Source organism: Lemur catta, chromosome 4, assembly GCF_020740605.2.
Source record: "Lemur catta isolate mLemCat1 chromosome 4, mLemCat1.pri, whole genome shotgun sequence".
NCBI classification, from domain to species: domain Eukaryota; kingdom Metazoa; phylum Chordata; class Mammalia; order Primates; family Lemuridae; genus Lemur; species Lemur catta.
Window position 1 is genome coordinate 18,487,028 of NC_059131.1, and position 22,898 is coordinate 18,509,925.

Sequence of the window (22,898 nt, forward strand, 5' to 3'; positions counted from 1 at the left end):
AGTGTTTTCACCTTTTCCTTCAACCTCATTAAGACCTGCCATCGAATTATGAGACAGTCAGACACTGTTCTTTCTCAGTAATTCATCCCCTACCTTGCCAAGCCTTTCATTCAAACAGTGAGGCTGAAGCTTATTGTGCCAGGAAAGAGACAGGGGGAGGGGGAGGCACACTGGCTGAAACAGAGAAGTTATGGCTCAGCTTTGCGCTTCAAACTAGACTTTTTAACGTCCATAGTGAGACTACAGTCTTGAGAGCCAGCCTGTTTTGAGAAAGGGGTATTTCTTAGAAATCCTAAAGCTGAGTTTCTACAGAAAAAGAAATAAAGCCTCTTAGAGAACTGATCATAGAATAAACCATAACAAGCAGGAAGCATAGATTCCTGCCACACGTCGGGGAGAAAGCCCTTGCACCAGAGTAGGATCTGGGGACAAGAAGGAGAAGGGCAAGAATCTAGATGCAGGTCTCTTGGCTCACCTTTGTGTCAAAACAGCAACACTGAAACACTCAGGTAAATGTGGGGGAATCTAAGAATATGAAGGCCGGTGTCTTTATTCCCCGGACTGAGCGAGGGGGTACTGATTACAAGTCTCAGAGAAACTTTGGAACTGGGTAATGCTAGAGTACCGATGGCTGAGGGAGGTACCTAAGTAGGTGGGCCTGGAGTCAGCTCCATCAAATACCATATAATCCAGAGCGCCGCAGAGCAGGGTTCTCAAGCTTTTTGGTCTCAAGAAGCCAGACTAAGTGTCTACTGAGCTTGTTTCTCTAGGGCGTGGTTTTCAAAGTCATTCTGTACTATCAAACATCCGTGTGTGTCTGTGTATGTGTACGACCTATTTTTGATTTCTCAGAAGTCTTGAAGTGTTGGGAAGCTGTTGAGCTCATGGTGGTGGATGTGCATTTTCCCCCAATTTTTTACTTAAAAGATCAAATTTTATCATTGTCAACCAATACTGTCAATTGCTTTCCTTAGTGACAGGCTCACTTTGTTCATTTCCCAGAAAATCCCCAAATCTGAATAGCCATAGTTTGTCAGTCATTCTCTTAAATGGTGTTACCTGAATAAAGTATTAGCTCAGCTTGTGACTCAACCACACAAATGCTTTTTTCTCAAAATTACTACAGTTCTGCATGTGGCCAAAGTGTTTTATGTATAAACTTCCCATTTTGGCATACATACTGAAATGACAGGTGCTCAGGAGTTGAGATTTAACAAAATTTTTAAAAATTTATTTATCTTAATAAACCATTTTAAAAATGAAACTTAGAAAGTTTTTGAACGGAAGAGAAATGAAGCAACAACACATCAGAATTGCCAAGATGCTGTGAGAGCAGGAGCCAGGGGGAAATTTATAGTATCGGACAGCTACATTAGAAAAAAAGAAAGGTCTCAAATTAATAACATCAGCTTTCAAATTAAACACTGGAAAAAGAACAAATTAAACAAAAACTAAGCAAAATAAATGAAACATAATAAGCATCAGAGTGGAAATCAGTGGAATAGAAAAGAGAAAACCAATAATCAATGAATCCAAAGCTGTTTTAACATTCTGAAGTCAATCAATGTAATTTATCATATTCACAAACTGAAAAAGTCAAACGATGCCATATCAATAAATGCAGGGAAAAGCAGTTGACAAAATCCAACATCCCTTCCTGATTAAAAACCAACAAACTCTCAGGAGGTAATAGAACGAAACTTCCTCAGCCTGACGAAGGGCATTCAGGAAAAACCTACAGCTAACATACTTTTTTTTTAAGAGACAGGTTTCACTATGTTGCCCAGGCTGGACTTGAACTTCTGGGCTCAGCCATCCTCTTGTTTCAGCCTCCCAAGTAACTGGGGCTACAGGCTAACATCATATTTAATATGCAATACTAAATACTTAGATCAGGAACAAGGATGTCTACTCTTTCCACTTCAGCATTGCACTGGAGGTTGCAGCCGGTGTAGGAAGGCAGAAAAAGAAAAGGTATCCACATAAAAGTTTGTCTTCAGAGATGACACTGTTATCTATATAGAATGTAAAAAGAAGCTGAGAAACCCAATAAGTGAGTTTAGCAAGGTAGCAGGATACAAAATCAGCAAAAAATTTAAATGGAATATTTATATCCATCAATTAACACTCAGAAAATGAATGTTGAATTTAAAAACTTTTCATTTAAAATATCATTTAAAAATATGAAAATGTAGGATTTAATCTGACAAAAGATGTGAAAGACCTCTTCACTGAAATCTACAAGACAGTGCGGAGCAAAATTAAAGCACACAAATATGGACAGATGGATCAATTGTGCAATCCATTAAGATCTCAATTCTCCCCAAATTGAGGGATAGCTTAAACATATTCCCAATCAAAATCCCATTTTGGGGCTGGGCACAGTGACTCATTCCTGTAATCCTAGCACTCTGGGAGGCTGAGGCAGCAGCATCACTTGAGCCCAGGAGTTTGAGGTTGCTGTGAACTAGGCTGGTACCATGGCAATCTAGCCCAGGTGACAGAGCAAGACTCTGTCTAAAAAAAAAAAAAAAAAAAAAAATCCCATTTTTGTAGAAACTTAAGTTGATTCTATTAATACAATTCACATGGAAATCAAGGACCTAATATAGTCTAACCAATTCTGTAAATGAAGAACAAAGAGGACTCATACAACCTGACTTTAAGACTTCTTTATAAAGCTACAGTAATTAAGAAAATGTGGTAATGGTTCAGAGATATAAAAATATATCAATGGGACAGGATAGTGCAAAAATAGACTCTCACACACATATATACATAACTTATTTTCAACAGAGGTGTAAGTCATTCAGTGGGAAAAGCGAGTCTTTTTAAATGTGATGGAACAACTGAATATCAGTATGTAAAGAAAAGAACTTTGATCTGTATCTCTCACCATATACAATAATTTACTCATGAACACTTCATGAAAGATTTATGGACAGCAAATAAGCACATGAAAAGATGTTCAGCAACATTAGTCACTAGGGAGATACCACCACACAGCTGTTAAAATGGCTAAAACATTGACCCAAATGTTGACAAGGAATTGGAAGGACTTGATCTCTTGTACTGTAGATGGGAACATAAAATAGCACAATGACTTTGAAAAAGAGCAGTTTCTTAAAAAAGTTAAACATACACCTACCATATTATCCAGCCTTTCCATTTATATAATATTTTAGAAAACGCAAACTAATTTAGAGTCACAGAAAGATCATTGGTTGTCTGGGAATGTTGACAGGAAGGGCCAAAAGGGACCACAATGAAGCACAAGGACACTTTGGGGGTGGTGGGTATGTTCATTATCTTGACTGTAGTGATAAAACATGTCAAAATTTATCAAATTGTGCCCTTTCTGTGGAGTTTGCTATATATCAATTATACCTTAGTAGAGCTGTCAAAAATTGAAATTAAACCATAGAAGAACTAGGAAAAGAAAGGGATTTAAGTGTTTTATAATCCTTGTGTGGCCAAAGGGCTTCTTAAGTATATCATGAAAACAAAAATCTTAAAGGAAAATGATAAATTACAGAAAACTTAAAAGTTTCTGTATGACAGAAAGACCACAAACAAGAATGCAGGACATGAAAAACTAGGAAAAATATGTGCAACACCTATTACAAAAAATTAATATCTTTATTATGTGAAGACCACTTATCAGTCACTAAGAGATGGAACACAGGAACAGAAAAACTGACAAAAGCCCCAATCAGGCAATTCACAAAAAAACAGAAACAGTTCTCATAGAGAGGTCTTTGACTTCACTAAAAAATTTAAAAATGGAAAAAAAAAAAAAAAGAGGTATCTTTCTGCCTCTCAGATTAGCAAAGATGTTCACTACAAGAACTCTATTCTTCACTGGAATTGCTTAATATGTGGGACGAGGATGGTTAATGGTTTTGCTTATTTTTAAAGGTGCTTGCTCCTTGTTGCCATCAACTCCTGACATCCTGGTAATCTATATATCTTCAGGTCTGATCCTACTTTCTGGGTTCCCGGCTGTACTAGGATGTTGTAGTTTAGTTCCATTCTCAGTTGCAGCTTTTTAGGTCCAATGACAGTTTTCCTAGTCACCGCGCAGAGCGATCTCCAAGAGCTTTGCTTCCCTCAGAGATACGCGGCTGCCTCTAACATTACTACTAGTTTCTCCAGTGCTACGTGTTTTTTTTTCTTAACTCTACTGGTGGACCCTGGGTTCTTTATTTCCTTAAACAAAACCGCTTTTAATTTAACTTTGTCAGGTAGCTCAGAGAACAAAATGTCATAGAAGCTTTATTTCTCTATCCACTTTGGGTTTCCTTTTTTTTTTATTGTGGTAAAATATACATAAAATTTACCATTTTAACCATTTTTAAGTGTACAGGTCTGTGGCATTAATGTGCAACCACCAATGCTGTCCATTTCCAGAACTTTTTCATCCTTCCCAGGGGAAATTCTGTACCCATTAAGCATGAACTCCCCATTTCTTCCCCTACCCTCCAGTCCCCAACAACCATTATTCAACTTTCTAAGAATGTGACTACTCCAGGTACTCCATGTAAGTGGAATCACACATTTGTCTTTATGTGTTTGGCTTATTTCACTTAGCCTAATGTTTTCAAAGTTTATCCATGTTGTAGCATGTGTCAGAATTTCCTTCCCTTTTAAGGCTGAATAATATTCCACTATACGTATACACCACATTTTGTTTATCCATTCATCTGTCAATGAACATTTGGGTTGCTTCCACTTCATAGTTACTGTGAATAATGCTATGAACACTGGTGTAGAAATCTGTCACGTCCTTGCTTTCACTTCTTTTGGGTATATACCCAGAAGAGGAATTGCTAGTCCATATGGTAATGCTATGTTTTTTTGAGGAACCACCATACTGTTATCCACAACAGCTGCACCGTTTTGTTTCCATCAGCAATGCACAAGGTCCTTTGTGTAATTCAAGTTCTTTGCTCATTTTTTGTTGTTGCAGTTTTTCATGTATTCTGAATATTAATTTCTTTTTTAACCATTGAGAGCCTGAATAGAACTGAATATTAATTTCTTACCAGATGTATGATTTGCAAATACTCTCATTCTGTGGGTTGCTTTTTCATTCTGATGATAATTTCCTTTGATGCACAATTTTTTTTTGAGACAGGGTCTCCCTCTGTCACCCAGGCTAGAGTGCAGCGGCCTCATCATAGCTCACTGAAACCTTGAACTTTGGGGCTCAAGGAATCCTCCTACTTCAGGCTCCCGAGTAGTTTGAGACTACAGGTGTGCACCACCATGCCTGGCTAATTTTTCTATTTTTTTTTTGTAGAGACAGTGGTCTTGCTCTTGCTCAGGCTGGTCTTGAACTCCTGGCCTCAAATGACCTCCAGCCTCAGCCTCCCAAAGTCCTAGGATACAGGCATGAGCCACCATGCCTGGCCTGATGCACAAATTTTAAACTTTTCATAATTTTTTTTTTTTGTATGTGTGTATAGAGACTGGGTCTTGCTACATAGCCCAAGCTGGTCTTGGACTCTTGGCCTCAAGTGATCCTCCTGCCTTGGCCTCACAAAGTGTTGGGATTACAGTCATGAGCCATCATGCCCGGACCCACAATTTTTAAATTAAGTCCAATTTATCTGTTTTCTTTTGCTGTCCATGCTTTTGGCATCATAGCCAAGAAATCATTGTCAAATCCAATTCCACACTTCTTACTGCTTTCTTCTAAGTTTCATAATTGTTTTCCCTTTTAATTTTTATATATGGTGTTAGGTAAGGGTCCAACTTCATTCTTTTGCATGTGGATATCAAGTTTTCCCAACATTTGGTGAATACTGTCCTTTCTCCATTGACAGATCTTGGCACCCATGTTGAAAATCACTTGACCATATATGTGAGGGGTTATTTCTGGGCTATTCTATCAGTTTATATGTGTCTTTATGCCAGTACCACACTGTTTTTATTACTGTAGATTTTTAGCATGGTTTTCCTTTTTATTCTGAAAGATACACATTTTGTCTGGCTTATGTTGAGTTCTTAGACTCCTTCGAGTGTTCACTGGCGACATCAGCGCTCTCTGTAGTACCCAACTTTAGTCAGGATCCAGGGACAGTTGTGCAACCAGGCACAAGGGAATAGATAACAAGGAGGCAAGTCATCCAACATGGGGTCTGGTTTCTTTGGAAAAGAAAAGGCAGAGTCGCTAGAGTAAAACTGCATGCCTTTATTCAACCAAGATGACTCATTAAAATAGTTTGTCCATGTGCAGAAACATTATTATACATTCAACTCTGAAGAAGGTAGTTTTTATACGACCAATAAAAGGAACAGTCTAAAAGTGAGAGGAATAAAGACCATAGTGAGGAACTAAAAGGCAGTTTTATCTTCAAAGTGCTAAGGGCTATGTGCACAGATTTTAAGTGGTCAAGACTGACATAAGGTCGTTTCTTCCACTCTGACTTATCTTGGTGCTGGTGAAGGGTGTGATGCAAACAGTGAGTCACAGAATTAAAATGGATTTTGAAAAAGTGGGTCAAAGCACTTATGGCTAAAAGTTTTTAATTTTTAGGGTTTCAATTCTCTTGTTCTCTAGATGTTTCATGGACTCTAGAAATTCTGTGAATTCTCCAAGAACTTGCTTTTTAATCAGTGTTTTATTATCAGAGAATAAATTATCATGTCCTTCCCAGACAGAAATCTATCTCCTTGTCTAACAAAAGGGTAACCAAATCTGAGACTCTGGAAGAATCTTATTAATTTAAAACTGTGCAAAGTGATTACATATAGGTTAAACTGGGGTTACTACTGCAGAAGTCTCCAAACTGCTGTTGCCTGAAAGCCTAAAATGAAAAGAATTGCTGAATTAGGGTCAAAGTCCAACTCCATCATTTCCAAACTCTAGGTATTTGAAAACATTAGACTCTGGTTTTTTAAAGAAATGGCCCAAGACTTGTAAAATTTTATGTACCAGACTTTCCATAGGAAGAACATAGGTTCTGTGTAAAATAAGTCATAAGGTATCTTCAGATATTTTGATAACATATAATGCACTGCTTATTGGGCTAATTTGAATCTTAACTACTTAAATATTTTAAAAGAGGATCTGATTAAATTTAGTAAAATTAAATGTGGACTCAAGTTGGTCTAATACTGTTTAGGAAACCAACTTCCGTTTTACTCAAAAAGGTCCACAATCCTAAATCCTGATTAGCAGCAAAAGCTGCCACAGTTCAACAGAAAACCATTCCTCAGCCCACACAATGTCTCAAACTCCATGTTACACTTAAGACAATTCAACATGTCAAGTGAACTCAAGATCTTTAAAAAAAGTACTGAAGGCCGGGCGCGGTGGCTCACGCCTGTAATCCTAGCACTCTGGGAGGCCGAGGTGGGTGGATCGCTCGAGGTCAGGAGTTCGACACCAGCCTCAGCAAGAGCGAGACCCCGTCTCTACTAAAAATAGAAAGAAATTATCTGGCCAACTAAAATATATACAGAGAAAAAATTAGCCGGGCATGGTGGCGCATGCCTGTAGTCCCAGCTACCCGGGAGGCTGAGGCAGGAGGATCGCTTAAGCCCAGGAGTTTGAGGTTGCTGTGAGCTAGGCTGACGCCACGGCACTCACTCTAGCCTGGGCAACAAAGCAAGACTCTGTCTCAAAAAAAAAAAAAAAAAAAAAAAAGTACTGAAAAATAGACTAAGCCATGTAATTCAAAGTTTACTTAAATCCACTTAAAATCAAATCCCAGGCTTATCTTTCTCCTCCCCAAGGCATCCTCTAAGTTTTAGTGTTAAGATGAATATCAGGATATGGCTTTTAACAATCCTCTTTAGCTTCTTTTGGTTTTGAAGAACCAGGAAAATGAGTTTGAAGTTATTCTTCAGGAGAACCATCTAGCCACAGCCCATCTTCACAGCTGATCATGTCTGGCTCTTTTTCAGGTTTTGTCTGTCCTTCCTGTTATAAGGAGATCCCCTTCCAGAGATTCCCTTTTTAGGTTAAGGCTGAAAGCTACAAGGAGGTACAAAGTATTCCTTAGTATATACAGTTTCTATGAAAGAAACCCTATCTTCTGTTGAAAGTCACCCAGTATTAGGAAAATAGAGAATATCCATTCTCCTACTTCCTGGACAGTTGAGACTATATTACATAGCAGAATACACCACACACTTTTGACTAAAAGGTGAATATGAATATTTTGGCATACAGAATTTGAGTTGCAAATTCAATAATCCAGATTAAAGACAGCGTAAACACTGGCAAAATACAACAAAATAATGGTTTATCCTTTTAAAACGTTTCTATCACAAACTTCTAAAGAATTAGGATTTGGGCCACTAAAATGAACAGGGCTAGAGTCCCACTGAAGTCCTTTTTAAGTTCTGTGACTTAAGATATAGGAGAAAAGGCCAACTCTACAATATTAGAAAAGTAAGGGCCGGGCGCGGTGGCTCATGCCTGTAACCCTAGCACTCTGGGAGGCTGAGGCGGGTGGATCGCTCGAGGTCAGGAGTTCGAGACCAGCCTGAGCAAGAGCGAGACCCCCGTCTCTACTAAAAATAGAAAGAAATTATATGGACAACTAAAAATATATATAGAAAAAATTAGCCGGGCATAGTGGCGCATGCCTGTAGTCCCAGCTCCCCGGGAGTCTGAGGTTGCTGTGAGCTAGGCTGACGCCACGGCACTCACTCTAGCCGGGCAACAGAGAGAGACTCCGTCTCAAAAAAAAAAAAAAAAAAAGTAAGAACACTAAAATATCCATTATGGAGAAAAACAGGGATGCAACAGTTCAAAATGAAGGGATACAGTTCCTTATCACCTGTAAGATGAAAATTATATTTTTAAAAAATTCCCTTTAGCTTCTTTTGGGTTTGAACAGCGACAGGAAAGCTGCATCATTTACCCAATTATTATTTGAAAGTTAGTTGAAAAAAATAGACACACTGACCTGAATTAATTAAAAGGCATATCTTTTATGAATAGATGTTACTCAGATTTTTTCAAATTTCTATTCAACTCTAGATATTCCAGTGATAATTCTCAGAAAAGGGTAAACTTTACTCATATGACTCCTCACTTACACATTGCCTATTTTTTTCATTCAGTGCTTTCTTTTCCTTCATGTTTTGCCACAGTTTTGCCTGTGCCTTAGATGCATCTGTTTCATACTCATTTACACTTAAACTTTCCACGTCTTGGGGAAAAGGAAGCACGTTACTCCTTGAGCACTGAACTGGAACCATGCTGTACGCTTACTATCATAGGAAGAACTTTCGACAGCTCACAGGACTGTTTCTGCTTACCCTTGCATTACCAGCACTTTAATATGGCTTAGCACATAGCAGGTGCTCAATAAATAAATGTTTGGATTTGTGAATGACATGATTTCCATAAACAGTTAGAAACACAATGCAAAATCTCTTGACTTCTGAAGACCAGCTGAGATCAAGTAGTGTCAAATGCAATGAACACAGGTTCCTAAAACTCTGTGAAGTAAACAAAGGGTGGCTGGGGATCCGGGCTGAAGTTGCCCTGTGTTCTGGCACATTGTTCTTTGTCACTCAATTGCAGACCAGCTACCCTATAGGTTCCCATGTCACCAAATGAATATAAATTTTACTTCCCATGAGGTAGGAGGCCCATTTAAATAATCAAGATGTACTAGAAATGGGGAGTCCTTCTTTGTAAATGGTCATCATGAACTAGTTTGCACACATTTAGATATTTCACCTTCATTCCCATTCTATATGGAAATTATGAAGATGCAGATAGATGTGCCCTGAGACTTAAAACGTTTCCTTTAGAAATAGTACGTTTTGAGCTAAGATCTAGAGTACTGTTCTCTTGGATGGCTGAACTTTCTCCAATGTCTTTGGACAATCCAGAAATTTGAAATTTCAGTTTTTTAAAAAGAATATTGTGTTTTATAAAAAGCATTATCCTTAATTTCCAAAACATGCCAATTTTTAAAATCAGTAAAAATAACCACAGCTGAGCAATTATGGGGAGAATTAGCTAGTGAACTACAATAAAAAGTCAATTTCATGGGTCAAGATACGTTCTTGAAAATCGGACCTTAACAATTTTTCTTTCAGGTCATCAATGAATCTGTATATTATTCTTTTTAAAGAATGGGCAATATATCTTTATTTCCAAAGATCTAGGTATCATTTTGCTCTATCATATTATCCTAAAATCAAGTATTTACTTTATAGCCACAAAATAAATTCTCTTGGATTAGACAGCAATCTAGGTATAGGACTGCAGACAGTTACCCTCTCCTAACACCTGGCTCAGTTCTCAGTTCCATAACTGCCCTTCCTGACACCAGGGAGTTCAAAATTCAAGTGTCAAATGCTGAAACAGAACCTAATCAAGGCACAGGTGTTTCTCCTCACATGGTCCTCTGAGCTCTTCGGCCTCTCCAGATCAGTCAGGACATGACTCTGGCTATGAACCTCACTTCTCGGAGAATTGGGAAACAGAAAAAAGCTTTCCATTATCTTCAGGGGACTATTACTTCACATATCCCGAGGGCACGGAAGGTGGAGGCGGTGAATGTTTGCTGATGAATTTATTAACCACTATGGAGAAAGGAAAACCTATTTTTTTCCCCTGAAATACTTACTTACCATTCTTGGATTTAGAAGCAAACAGTGGGCACATTAAGAAAGAGGCTGCACCGTGTCTCTAAGTGGTTAGGAGCCGGAAGAGATCAGCGAGGAAAACACGGAGACAGACAGACTAGGATAATTTAATCATATTTTTACTTAAGTTCTGAAAGAAATACACTACCCTGATTTGTTTACCGCCAAATCCCTCGTTTCACTCTCTTCCATACAGTCTGGGGTATCTTTCCCACAGTAGATAAGGCAACAACCGAGGGCCCTTCCCCATGCCACTCTCAGATGTGTTAGACCTCAAGATTCACCAAAAACTCCAAGGTTTTTACTTTCAATTTTAATGATCTTTTACTTAATAATAAAATGAAAATAAGAATATAGGAATACATACAATCTATATACATATATTTATTGCAAATACTTAAAATTCTTATGTAAAATGATTTTTTCTATATTTGTGAAAAAATATGACTTTTTAAATGGTGTTGACACCAACTTCTCTGTACATACCCTCTAATCCAATGTTAACAATTCCTTTAAAAAGGCAAAAGACACAAAAGTTTAGCATTTACCAAACCAGTCTGTACAAACCTTATAGCCAGAAGGGAAAAAAATAGCTTGTGGTAAATAAGTCAATTTTCTTTTAAAATAAAAAATAAACCCCCAAACTATTCCCTTATTGCATTTTTTTTTTTTTTTTTTGGAAATAATCTGAGTGTCTTTAGAGTAACTTCCTTGAAATAACTTGTGCCTTAACAGTGAGGTCCTACATTAAACATACCATATATGAGAAATTCAAAGTCTTCCACTGTCACTTTTTACATAGATATTAAAATATATATTACTTAAAATATATTACTGGAAAGCTATTTTTAAAATTGATCTTTAATAGTTGTATCAAATGTAAAGCATTAAAAAAAATAAAGTAACCAAGAATCTATGAAGCTATTGCTTCAACTTTAGGAAATGTTTTACCTACTGTTCTCTTTCAATAGGTATGTAGGTATTGAAACATGGTAGGAAAGGTCCCTGCCTATCATCATGTTTCTCAAAGTCTCTTTGGACTATTCTATAAATTGAGCTGAAAACTACCCTTTGCCAAGTTTTTTACTTAGCGCACTGTTGTAATGCAATGGGGAGACTTTTCCCTCCTTGCTATGCTATGAAACCTCTGAGTCAAAGAGAAAACAACCCTAGCACTGCTCATTGACAGTGAGTTCTAGCAATAAATAGCAATGTAATGACCAGAGAAGACCCCCCTCATTATAACAAATCACTTCACCCAAGAGCTCTTTAGGAATCTCCAGGGTGGAGAAAGGCAGTAATAAGCAACAGAATGGTAACTGTCGGGTCATTAATCTGTATGACTTTACACCTTCACCTGGAAGGCAGTGAGGTCTTCCTTTGGCTATTTAAATCTGAGATATGATCTAAAACATGTACATTTGTGTGCCTTCACAACCCATGTAAGTATGATTCTTCCCCCACCCCAAGAATAATTTCCCACTGGCCAGCGCTTAATCTTAAAAATGTTCCATGAAATACCAGAGATAGCTCCAGTATCTTCAGCATACGGGTTAAGGGAACAGAAGCAGGGCAAACAACTCCAGGTATTTGGCTTTACTTTCTGTTTAACAGAATGGGGAATTTTAATTAATGAAAATTCTTTCAGATTCAGAGTCTTCTCTACTAGACAACTTAGAATGTTTATAAATAAGACTGAGACGATACATTATTAATGCTATCTCCTGAGGTGACCTGCAGCAGATGGGGGTAATCTGAAGGCTAGAGAGGGGTACACTGGAGGCATGTGCATCAGGCATGATGCCTGACTAGTCACTGGAAACAATGACAGGTAATACCCTAAGAATAAGCTTAGCACTTAATAAAACATTTCAGATTGAACAACTCAAGAGCTAAGTTAAAAATTGCTTTGAAGGTACTGTTGGAGTACCATACTGTAATAATTTAAATGTTTCCTTGTTTCTACTGCTTCATTTTCTAGAAGGCCAGATATTATGTAATTTTTTTCTGTTCAGCTTATAAAATGAATGGCTTTCTACCTGAAACAACTGTTTTGAAACAAACTGAAAAATAGACTGGTATTCAATTTACTACCAATCTGAGATAACCTGAAACTGTTCTCTCATCTGGTCAAGACTGAGGCAGTATACATAGTTGGTCATTTCTGTTTTACAAGTATTCCTAAATGAAAATATTTAGCTGAGTATTACTTGTGGAAAGAATCTGGTGAACAGCAAAACTTAGGACCTATCTGTAAGAGCCTGGGTCAAGATGAAGAGGCACAATATGGTTTGCTTTCTGAATGGACTTTACAATTCCTGATGCCTTTCCTCCTCCTTTCCTGGTCAGTCTTTCCATCTACAGAAACCATGGAGAAAAGCCTTTCTGACAGGAAAGGGCCGCAGCAGAAAAATCACTTTCATCAATCAAAATTGGTAACTGATATTTAGCACGGAGTTAATTCTGAAACATTCAACCTCTTCCAGCATGCAGACAGCCCTCAGCCCTGGCACTAAGGTGGGGAATGGAACGGCTGGGCGCAGTGTTCCACCCATCATTAAGTCTTTCTAAAGTCACCCCCTGGACTGCCCAGGGTGCTGAACATTTGAAGCACAACCATGATTTGTTTCCTATTGGTTCTTGGCTTGAGAACTTACTCTTTATCCCTGGATTCTTGCAGCCTTCTTATCTCTTAGCTGTGTGTGTGCTGGAAGAAAAGGGGGAAGATGGAAGGACATCATATTGTCTTGTCTGAAACCGGAACACAGATATTAATCCTATATTTGCTTTGGGCCACAAAAAAGCCAGAAATGAAAAATGAACAATAGTGAAGTGAGTTTCTTATGGTAATGGGGGCAAGGACTGAGGGAAAGCATTAAAAACAAAAAAGTGTATGATGGGGGGGTGGGCAATAGTATGGGGGTAAAACAGATTATTATTGCTTTCTTTCTCCTAATCTGTAATGTGACTTAACTAATAAGTTTAAACTGTTCTGAATTTTGTAAATATCACATCCTGAATATTAAGTACAAAGACAACTGTACTATGTTGCACTAATATTTTTACTTTACACAGTTCAATTGGGAGACGTGAGATCAACATGCAAATGATGCAAATTGACACTCTCCAATTTACTAAATTCTGGTAAACTGTAGGTTTATTTTAATGTTCTTTAACCATGACCTAAATATTATGTACTCAAAAATTCTTCAGTCACTAGAGAAGGATTTAAAAAACAAAAAAGGAAACAAAAAAAGAAAAAGAAACAAAAACAAACAAAACTTTGGAGCTAATTTTTCTTCCTTTCCATGCATTCCCTAAGCCATTCACTGAAGCCCCTTTACGTCAGAAATTTCTAGTTGCACAGACAGCAGTACTCCAAAACAGGGGACATATTTTCTAAAACAGGGAAAGTGCTGTGTATTTGTGTGTGTATGTGTGCGCACATGTGTGTGCAAAGTAAGAGATAAGATTATGTCATCCTCCTCAGATGCCTGGGAGGTCAAAACAGGTTAAACAGAATAAGCAAACGTGGTATTAACAAGCTTTTCTACTTGTGACAACAACTGACTATAGAACATTAGGTAACGGGTTGAGGGAGAAGAGGAAAAGAGAGGCTACTTTGTTTCTAGTGTTAAAATTGTTCTCTGAAGTTCTTTAGGTTCAATTTAAGTTTCTGCAGTTTCCTTTCCCTTGCCTAACAATACATAGTTCAAATCACCCCATCACTAACACTTTTCTACTCATTTTATGCTAGTATTTCAAAACTGTAAGTTTCCATGAATGACTAAGTATGGGATTTTTTTGCTGGGATTGTTGCCCTGTACAGGCTATAACAACACGGGGGTGGGGCGGGGGCAGGGGGACTGAGGAAGCAATCCCTTCAGGAACTACATTCACTATGTCAGGGCAGGGGTGGGACTAGGGAACAGCAGGGATCCACAAACTGCAAGCAGAGTGCTTGGCCACAGTACTGGTTTACAGAAGCCAAGAACCAAGTCAGAGCTTTCACAATCTGAAACACTACCTGTGAAATTAATACCTTATCAAATACTTCAACTTAAGAAGCTTCTACATAAGGTAAACGGACTGAGTAAACTCTGAATCCAAATCCTGCAAAGGCTGAATAATCTATGAATGACCCGCAGCCAGACTGTCAAGACATAATCAGCATGAATGGTCACTTCTTTGGACCACTCCTTCACTCCTTCCTTTTCCTGGCCTCTTAGCAAAGGTCAGAAAGCTTCCTTTCACCATGCATGGCATTAAACTTTTCTCAGAGTCACATGAAGTGGAACATAAATCTGAATTCAAAGTAACACATTATTACCTAAACACTTGGAAAAATGTTAAACAAAATGTGACATATTTACATGATTTTTTAAGTGCAAACTTGTCACAAATTCACAAAGTCTTGCTTGACTTAGACTTACTATACAAGGTGCTCTTCCTCTAAAATGTAAAAGATCTATACTTTGTATTCCTGATTAAGTAACATTTGTCTCTTAAGACAACTGAAACTTACTTGTTTATTTCTGTGATTCCAAAAAACACATCTGGTCAACCCATCCCTTCCCCCTCCTTTACAGTGTGTCTCCTTCTAGTCTCGTTACCGAACGACAAGGCAGGAGACGCACAGTTTGGAGGGGCCAATGCAATCATCATGGCAGAAAGCTCCACACCCTTTGCACATGATCATGGCTTTCAATCGGCAGTAACATTTTGAAGGCGTGTCCTCTATGCTGTTCTCTTCAGGAAAGGCCTGAACAGGAATGGTCTGGCCATGGCTGCTGGGATTCATAGCTTGGCTAGCAGGGATGGTAGTGACAGTCACTGAAAAGGACATGACATCACCTACATTGCTAGATACCTGGCTACCTGGTACAGCAGAGTTATGGTCCATGTCAGATGAGGTGGAGACATTGATCATGCCTCTGTAGCTTGGCCCTATCTGTGTGGGGCTTCCATACAACTTTGGGGTTTGCAGTGGTGGAAGGAGTAGAGGCTGATGGGTGGGGCTGTCTGCAGGTAGAGGAAGAGCAGTAGAATTGAAAAGCTCAGGGCTGCTACGCATTGTCTTACCTCTCACTGCATGAGCCATTTGCTTCTGTGCTGCCTGAATTAAATCTCTGGCTAGGGTCTTTTCATCAAATGTTTGGCCTCTAGTGAACAGGTAATTCTCCTTGCTTAAAGTGGTTTGCTCATTCACTGGTGTCTCGGCCTTCACATTCTTGTTAGCTAAGCAATCACCGGTGGATAGGGTTTCCCTACTGTGGGGTCCCGAACTTGTGTCCCATTTGCCAGAACTGTGGGAAACCTGGGGCTCCTCCTTCACCATGATGGACTCCTGCTCATCACCAGTACTTTCCTCATCAGTGTCGTCTTCTTTGCCACTGCTACTATCCCCTGTTGCATTTTTGCAGTCTGTATATCCCATTTTCAAGACTTCAGTGGGGCTACTTAGACAGAAACGGTCTTCAGGGTTTATAGACTGGGTCCTCCTAAAGCTCTCTGAACCCCGGCCATAGGTGGAAATATTAAGTAAGTAGTGACCTGCCATTGCAGGCTTGGATGTCCTTCTGCCAGCAAAACCCAGCATGAACCTCTGGCTTGTGGAGATGTTTTCCAACTGGAAACCTGAGTGAGTGAAGTTGAACTGGGAGGGCGGCACAATTGAGAGAAGATTCTGCCTCCGAACCCTCTGGATGAGAGACTGAAGGATCTGATCTTGGGTTGCTTTACTTAGTCCTTCTTGGTATTGGTGTGTGTCAATGCTGGAGTCCCTCAGCTCCTTAGCAGAAAACAGCTGAAGGGGCCTTGGAAAAGGGAGCGGTTTACTTTGTAAGGTTTTACCCAGCTGTGTAGCTGGATGGGCCTGGCGCTCATTAACTTCCTCTCTGGTGCTATTTTCTGTCGTGTTGGTACCTATGAGTGCTCCCATCCCCCTTTCCTCTTTTGTAGTCAGTGGAACAGTTTTCATTTCAACTTTGGTGAGAGGTTTAGGCAGAATTTGCTCCATGGGAACATCTTTGCCCTGGAGCAGCTGAGTAACTAAAGGATTATTGGCAGGGATACTAGAGCTTGGTCTTGAAGTGGGTCCATTCATATGTGAGGAAGTTCCTGGGGTTTTAAGGCTAGAAGCTGCTGGCAAAGAGCTCAAGGATAGAGTTGATCCGGTAGGTGCTGTAGTTACACTGACCTGGGGTACAGGAAGCTTTTCTGAAGTGGCTGTGGTCAGTAAACATGTTAAAGGGGAGGGAGTCATAGCCACTGGTGCACTAGCATCTGTCTTTGCTGAGGCTGAAGAGTTTGGTGTATCCTTACTAGAACCGGCTTTGGGCTCAACTGTGCCATCAGCTGCAAAATGAACAGATGAGGCACCTGAGATTAGAGCAGGACCTGCTGGAGGAGAAGGTGCTTTCTCCTGTCTGCAACTACCGGGCCCTTGCGGGTGGCTAAGAGAGGCCACTGTGGCTGTTGCCCTGGTGGGGTTCAGTTTTTCATTATCCGATTTCTCTATGTGGGCTGGTGATGGGACATTTGTGCACGCTCCACTGATGGCAGGTGTTGGAGGCACTGAGGGGGTTTGCTGTAGTTGTGCTCCAGAGACACTATGAGGCTGTGCCTGGTCTGGGGTGGTCTTGATCTCAGATTGGGGCTGAGTCTCTGGACCACAGGGTAAAAGCTCTCTCGTACCTCCCCTGCTTCCAGTTCCTGCCAGTTCCAGTGTGGGGCCTTTTCCAGTTCCACTGACTCTGTCTGAGCCTGGACTGCCTCCTCTAACAGCTTTCCCTTCACCACCCTCTCCTGGACCTTGTCCACCCCCTGGGCCAGGTCCTGGAATGGTCCCTCCAACTGAGGCAGCTGCAGCAGCTGCGGCGGCTGCAGCAGCTGCTGCCCTCTGTGCTTTGACCAGCTGGGCTTTTGCTTTGATGTCTGCGAGAGTTCTGGCTCCTGTTCTGTTAGGACTAATGATGGAGACTGGAAAACAAGCCCTGGGAGAGACCTGCGATGGATGAAACGGCATGGAGGAGATTCTGGAGACCGGGATCTGAAAGAAGTAGGGGGAAAAAAACAACAGAGCTTAGTTTTCACTTACAAGAATAACTTAATCAGCCATTACATTTTTAGAATAGATGAACAATATGGCACCTGTGACAAACATGGGAAGTCCATGGATGAGAGGTCAAACCTTGGAGATAGCAACATTTAGTTTGTCTCTAGGTTCCTTCCACCTTTTCTATTGGTGCCAAAGAATTCCCTCCCTCCACTCCCACCCTAAATCCCCACACCTCTTTTCTCAACACAACTCTCTCCTAATATCATAACTACTTATAACTGGTTATTAAGATATAGACCTTTCTATGGTATCTACATTTTTACAAAGTGTGTTTATGTTTGGGGGTGCAGAGAAAGAAGGAAGGAAGAAGAAAAGGAAAGAAAGAAAGAAAATTGTATCATTATTGTCTTTTACTTCTTAGCTTTACTACCAAGGGGAATACTTGCTCTTCTTTGTTCTATGCACACAGTTAAGTTGAGGTGAATTACAGAGGGTTCCAGATAGCACTAGAAGGCAGGCAATATGTGATCCACAGGTATACCCCACTATGTCCACCCACATAAGGGAGTATGTACATACTGTTTACCAGTCATTCTCACCCCTGGCTGGTATTATATTTACTTTTGCAGCTTTTAAAAAATATATATGCTCTGGGTCCTATCCCAAAATATACAAATTAGCAGCCCTAGGAAAAAGTGTACTTCTAAAAAGCTACTTGTGAGATTTTGATGGACTATCAGGCTTGAAATCACTGATTTTCATACCATAAAAATATCATGTCTGAAATGAATCTGCCTCCTGTCCTAAACAATACTTCAAAAGCTACTAGAGTTAATTAGAATGCATTAAGATGCAGACTCTTCTAGTTGTTGGTTGAGTTTAAAGGAGCAAATAACTATTACAGATGTTCTAAAGCATTTAATTAAAAAAAATTAAGCCACTAAGCTCTAAGAAGATGCATGCCATCTTTCTGAATATCCCTAAATTAAGAATAATAAGTCACTAAAGATTTTCCATTATTTGTAATACCTATTTTTTCAAATGTTTGCAGTCCTGAAAAATTGATTCTTCGTGATTTATAAGTTAGAGCTCTGGGATTTTTTTAAACAGATTTTACAAAGTCCATGTATTTAACATCATGAAATGTATTTAATCTCTCTAAGAGCTAAATCTATTTTTTTTCTAATTCTAAGCCTAGATGCATATTTACTTAGCACATAGTCTTTACAAGCTGCCCACAGTAAGAAAGAAGCAATTATTGTCCCTTACTAATATCATTTGGAAGAGACTGCAGGGGAAAAATGGGAAAAAACGGATAAAACTAAAAAATTAAATACAAGAAAGTTGTTTAGGGGAATTTTATGTAGGGACAAACCCAAGAACACTCTTAAGAGTAACATCATACCTAGCATAATAATATCTATCATAATGACTAAAAATCATTAATAACATGTTGAAATCAAACAAAAACAATCACTGAAAGTGGTTTTTTTTTTTTTTTTGTTTGTTTGTTTGTTTTTGAGACAGAGTCTCACTCTGTTGCCCGGGCTAGAGTGCCGTGGCGTCAGCCTAGCTCACAGCAACCTCAAACTCCTGGACTCAAGCAATCCTCCTGCCTCAACCTCCTGAGTAGCTGGGACTACAGGCATGAGCCACTATCCCTGGCTAATTTTTTTCTCTATATATTTTTAGTTGTCCAGCTAATTTCTTTCTATTTTTTTAGTAGAGACCGGGTCTCACTCTTCCTCAGGCTGGTCTCGAACTCCCGAGCTCAAACGATCCACCTGCCTTGGCCTCCCAGAGTGCTAGGATTACAGGCGTGAGCCACCATGCCCAGCCTGAAAGTGGTTTTAAAATAAAAAGTTTTAATACTTAAAAATAAGTTTCAGTCATTTATGTAAATAGCCCTATTACCCAATTATGCAGAATAAATTATACTTTCTTTTTAAGTACAAAACCATTCCAAGTTGTCCAGGTACTGATAACAATTTAACTTGCTGAGAAGCCCTACCCTGGCATGGCCTAAGAATTAAATGCTTTTCTTTTTAATTGTCCCGTCGTCCCTTGGTATCCATGGGGGATTGGTTCCAGGACCCCTATGGATACCAAAATCCGAGGATGCTCAAGTCCTTTATATAAAATAGTACAATATTTGCATCTAACCTATGCACACCCTCCTGTATACCTTAAATCATCTCTAGATTACTTATAACACCTAATACAATGTAAATGCTATACAAATATAGTTGTTATACTATAATTTTTATTTGTAGTTTTAAAACTGTTGCATTGTTATTTTTATTTTTTTTCTGAATATTTTCAATAGGTGGGTTAGTTGAATCCACAGATGCAGAACCCACTGATACAGATGGCCAGGTGCATACTGAATGTAAAACATATAATGTGCACATATGTGTGTATATAATTTTTATACACATATGCATGTAACTAAATTATAACATTTGTACTAAATTTCAAGTTTGTTTTCTACATAAATTTTGTTTAAAAGGTTTTGTTCTGTTATAAATTACATTGAGCTTTGTCTAAGAAGTTAAGATTTGAAATAGGGTCTAAGGTAAGACAGTTGTGAGAAGTTAAGTAGTACACGACATGGGTCAAGTTCTAGTAAGTGAATATTTCCAAGGAATACTTCCTGATAGTACTAATTTTGGCTCATCTAAGTTAAATTAAAAAAGGGGGAAAAAGTACTTTTATTGGGTTTATTTTTCTATTTCTATCCCAATGTGAATGAGCAGAACTCAGTACCTTGGGGTCTTGGTAAGCAAAATAGTATCAATAAACATTATTCATAAAAAATTATTAATGAATAAATTCTATTTACAAAATGAATGAACTATAAACTGATATTAAGCACAGGCCCGAATATTAATCAATCTTGAAGATCAGGAGTAAAAATGTGTTTGGATTTTAAAGGGCTTTATATATTAAGATAGTCACAGATGCTGCCTAGAAGAATTTGAAAGATTTGACAGGTAGCATAAGGCTAAAGAGAAGTTAATGACATATGCTAAGCAGCAGAGCTTAGCAAGACTATTTCATCTTACTAATATCCCTCAAGTAAACAGTGGTGACAATGTGACACAGGATAGCCACACACATTTCCTTTAATAGGGAGGAGGTAAAGGTAGTGGTAACCCACTGAATATCAAATCAGTTACGGTACCAAGAAAAGGGCCAAGGTACAAATTCTAAGGCTCTTGGTACAAAGATAAGGTCTTTTGATCACACCAGTGGCTCCCTCATGCTTAGTCTAGTACTTATTTTGTCATATAAGACAATTTCCGTAACTGTTTTAAGATACAAGAATACTGAGCACAGAAGTGGTTTATATTAGATACCCAGGTATCTTCCTTATCAATCAATAAAAATATGTACGACTGCAGTTCTAAATGCCTATTTGTCAGTAATTTTATTCCCATAAGACCACAGTTACATGATTACCAAATATATACAACTGCTTCTGCATTAAGAAATACCACAACTTAACTTGAAATTTAGTAGGTATGACCAAAAACGCAGTGTGTACACAATCTCTCCTTTTCAGTTCTCCACACTCTCTTACCTTGAGAGGTGGTACTTTTCGCACCTGGACCCTTTCTCTACTGAGAAAGGGCTGTGGCGAGACCTGAAATGGCTGCTGGTGCTGGCAATTCTCAGTGACACGTGGCCTTTTCTCCCAGCTCACAGGGGCCTCTTCTTGGGTGAGAGAAGATTTCCTCTTGAGGCTTTCTGGGCTCTGATCAACAAGAGCTGCTGGAGGTTCTTTCCTAGTGGTCTCCTGTGGACTTGCTTCTGCTGTAGGTTTCATTATTGGCTTTTCCACCTCAGGACTCTTGGGTTTGTTTGGGGATATAATCAGAGATTCTTGGCTTTCGTTTTTGTTGTGACGAGAAGCTGTGGTGAGATGATTCTCTTTCTCACATTCCTGTTCAGCAGAGGCAACTGGCTTCTGCTCCAAGAGACCCTCATCCTTTGGGCACTTGACGGGAAGAATGCTACTAAGCTCATGTATATTGCTGGCAGAGGGAAGTGGGGGCTCTGTGGATTTGGAGAAGTTTGGCTGTGCCTTGTCTGGGCTTTCGTGCTCTTCCTTTCTGCCTGCTGGAGGCATTTGCAATGCTGCCTCTGTACACTCTGACTGGGGGGCTACTGGGACTATTCTGACAGGAGAGGCCTCTGAAGGAAGCATGGATTTTGGTTGCTCAGCTGGGGTTTTCTTTACTTTGGGATCACTGGGAGATGCTGTCAATTTCTTTGAATCTTCAAGGCTCAGGCCAGAACTAAAAAGGGAGAAAAAGAAATATTCTAGTTGAGAAATGACTCATGTTATTGAAGGCATTACAAAGTAACAGAATATGACAATTCCTAAGAGAACCCCTGAACATAATAGGTATCTTTCATGCATTATCTTCTATTGTTATTAGCAGTGAAGGTTCTGGAGAAACTGTGCCTGGATTCAAATTCTAGCTCTGATATCAACTGTCCATGTGATGTTAAGCAAATGACTAGCCTTCCGTACCTCAGTTTCTTCAACTGTACACTAGGGTTAATTACTACATAGTGCTGTTAATGATGATTAACTAAGGTAAGCCATGTCAAGTACTTACCTTGATGAAAGCTCAAAAATGGTAGTAATTATTACTTCTGCTTATAAAGGGGCCACACCATCTAGAGGCATACATCACAGATTACCTACAAGGGAACTAAAGGAAGGCCAGGACCCATCTATCCTGGGATTGTGATCCGCTCTGTAGTACCTACCTGTGGAAAGGCTGGCCCAAGAAATCTAAGGGGACCTGAGGAGATAGTAGGACACTGGCTATCAATGTTCTCCAAAGGTCAAAAATTATAACTGAGTTTTGGAAAGCCTGTTTAAATTCTACTTGGCCTAGCTATAAAATTCTGAGTGTCTCTGAGCTATCCAGGGGGTGTAGGCCACTTGGGACTTCTATAGTGTGGTCTGTCGAAAAGCTAGGCTAAATTTGTAAGGGTCACTGGTGACTCTTCTTAACATTTAGAATGTTGTATAATAGGCAAAATCAATGTAGCCTCCCTTTGGTGACTTCAAAGAATCAATACTGTGTCTCTTGAGATGGAATGGCTGAAGACAAAACTGGGCAGTAATTAAAAACAGCTGAAAACAGACCCAAAAGCTTTGTGATGCTCTGTCTAAAAAGGAGGGATAAATAGTTAT

At 39.2% G+C, this 22,898-nt stretch overlaps 1 protein-coding gene across 4 annotated transcripts in view; it reads right to left on the minus strand.

The window, feature by feature from the left end:
- Positions 1 to 10,726: 10,726 nt before the first annotated feature.
- Positions 10,727 to 22,898, minus strand: part of ASXL2 (ASXL transcriptional regulator 2) — a 126,741-nt gene continuing 114,569 nt past the window's right edge. For 3 of the 4 annotated variants that reach the window (XM_045549192.1, XM_045549193.1, XM_045549195.1), the window contains 2 exons: positions 21,267 to 21,984; positions 10,727 to 17,674 (listed from right to left, as the gene is read on the minus strand). In XM_045549192.1, coding sequence (XP_045405148.1) covers positions 15,233 to 17,674; positions 21,267 to 21,984 — 3,160 coding nt within the window. In that variant the 3' untranslated portion in view covers positions 10,727 to 15,232. The remainder of the gene's footprint in view (positions 17,675 to 21,266; positions 21,985 to 22,898) is intronic. The other variant, XM_045549194.1, reaches the window with a different exon arrangement.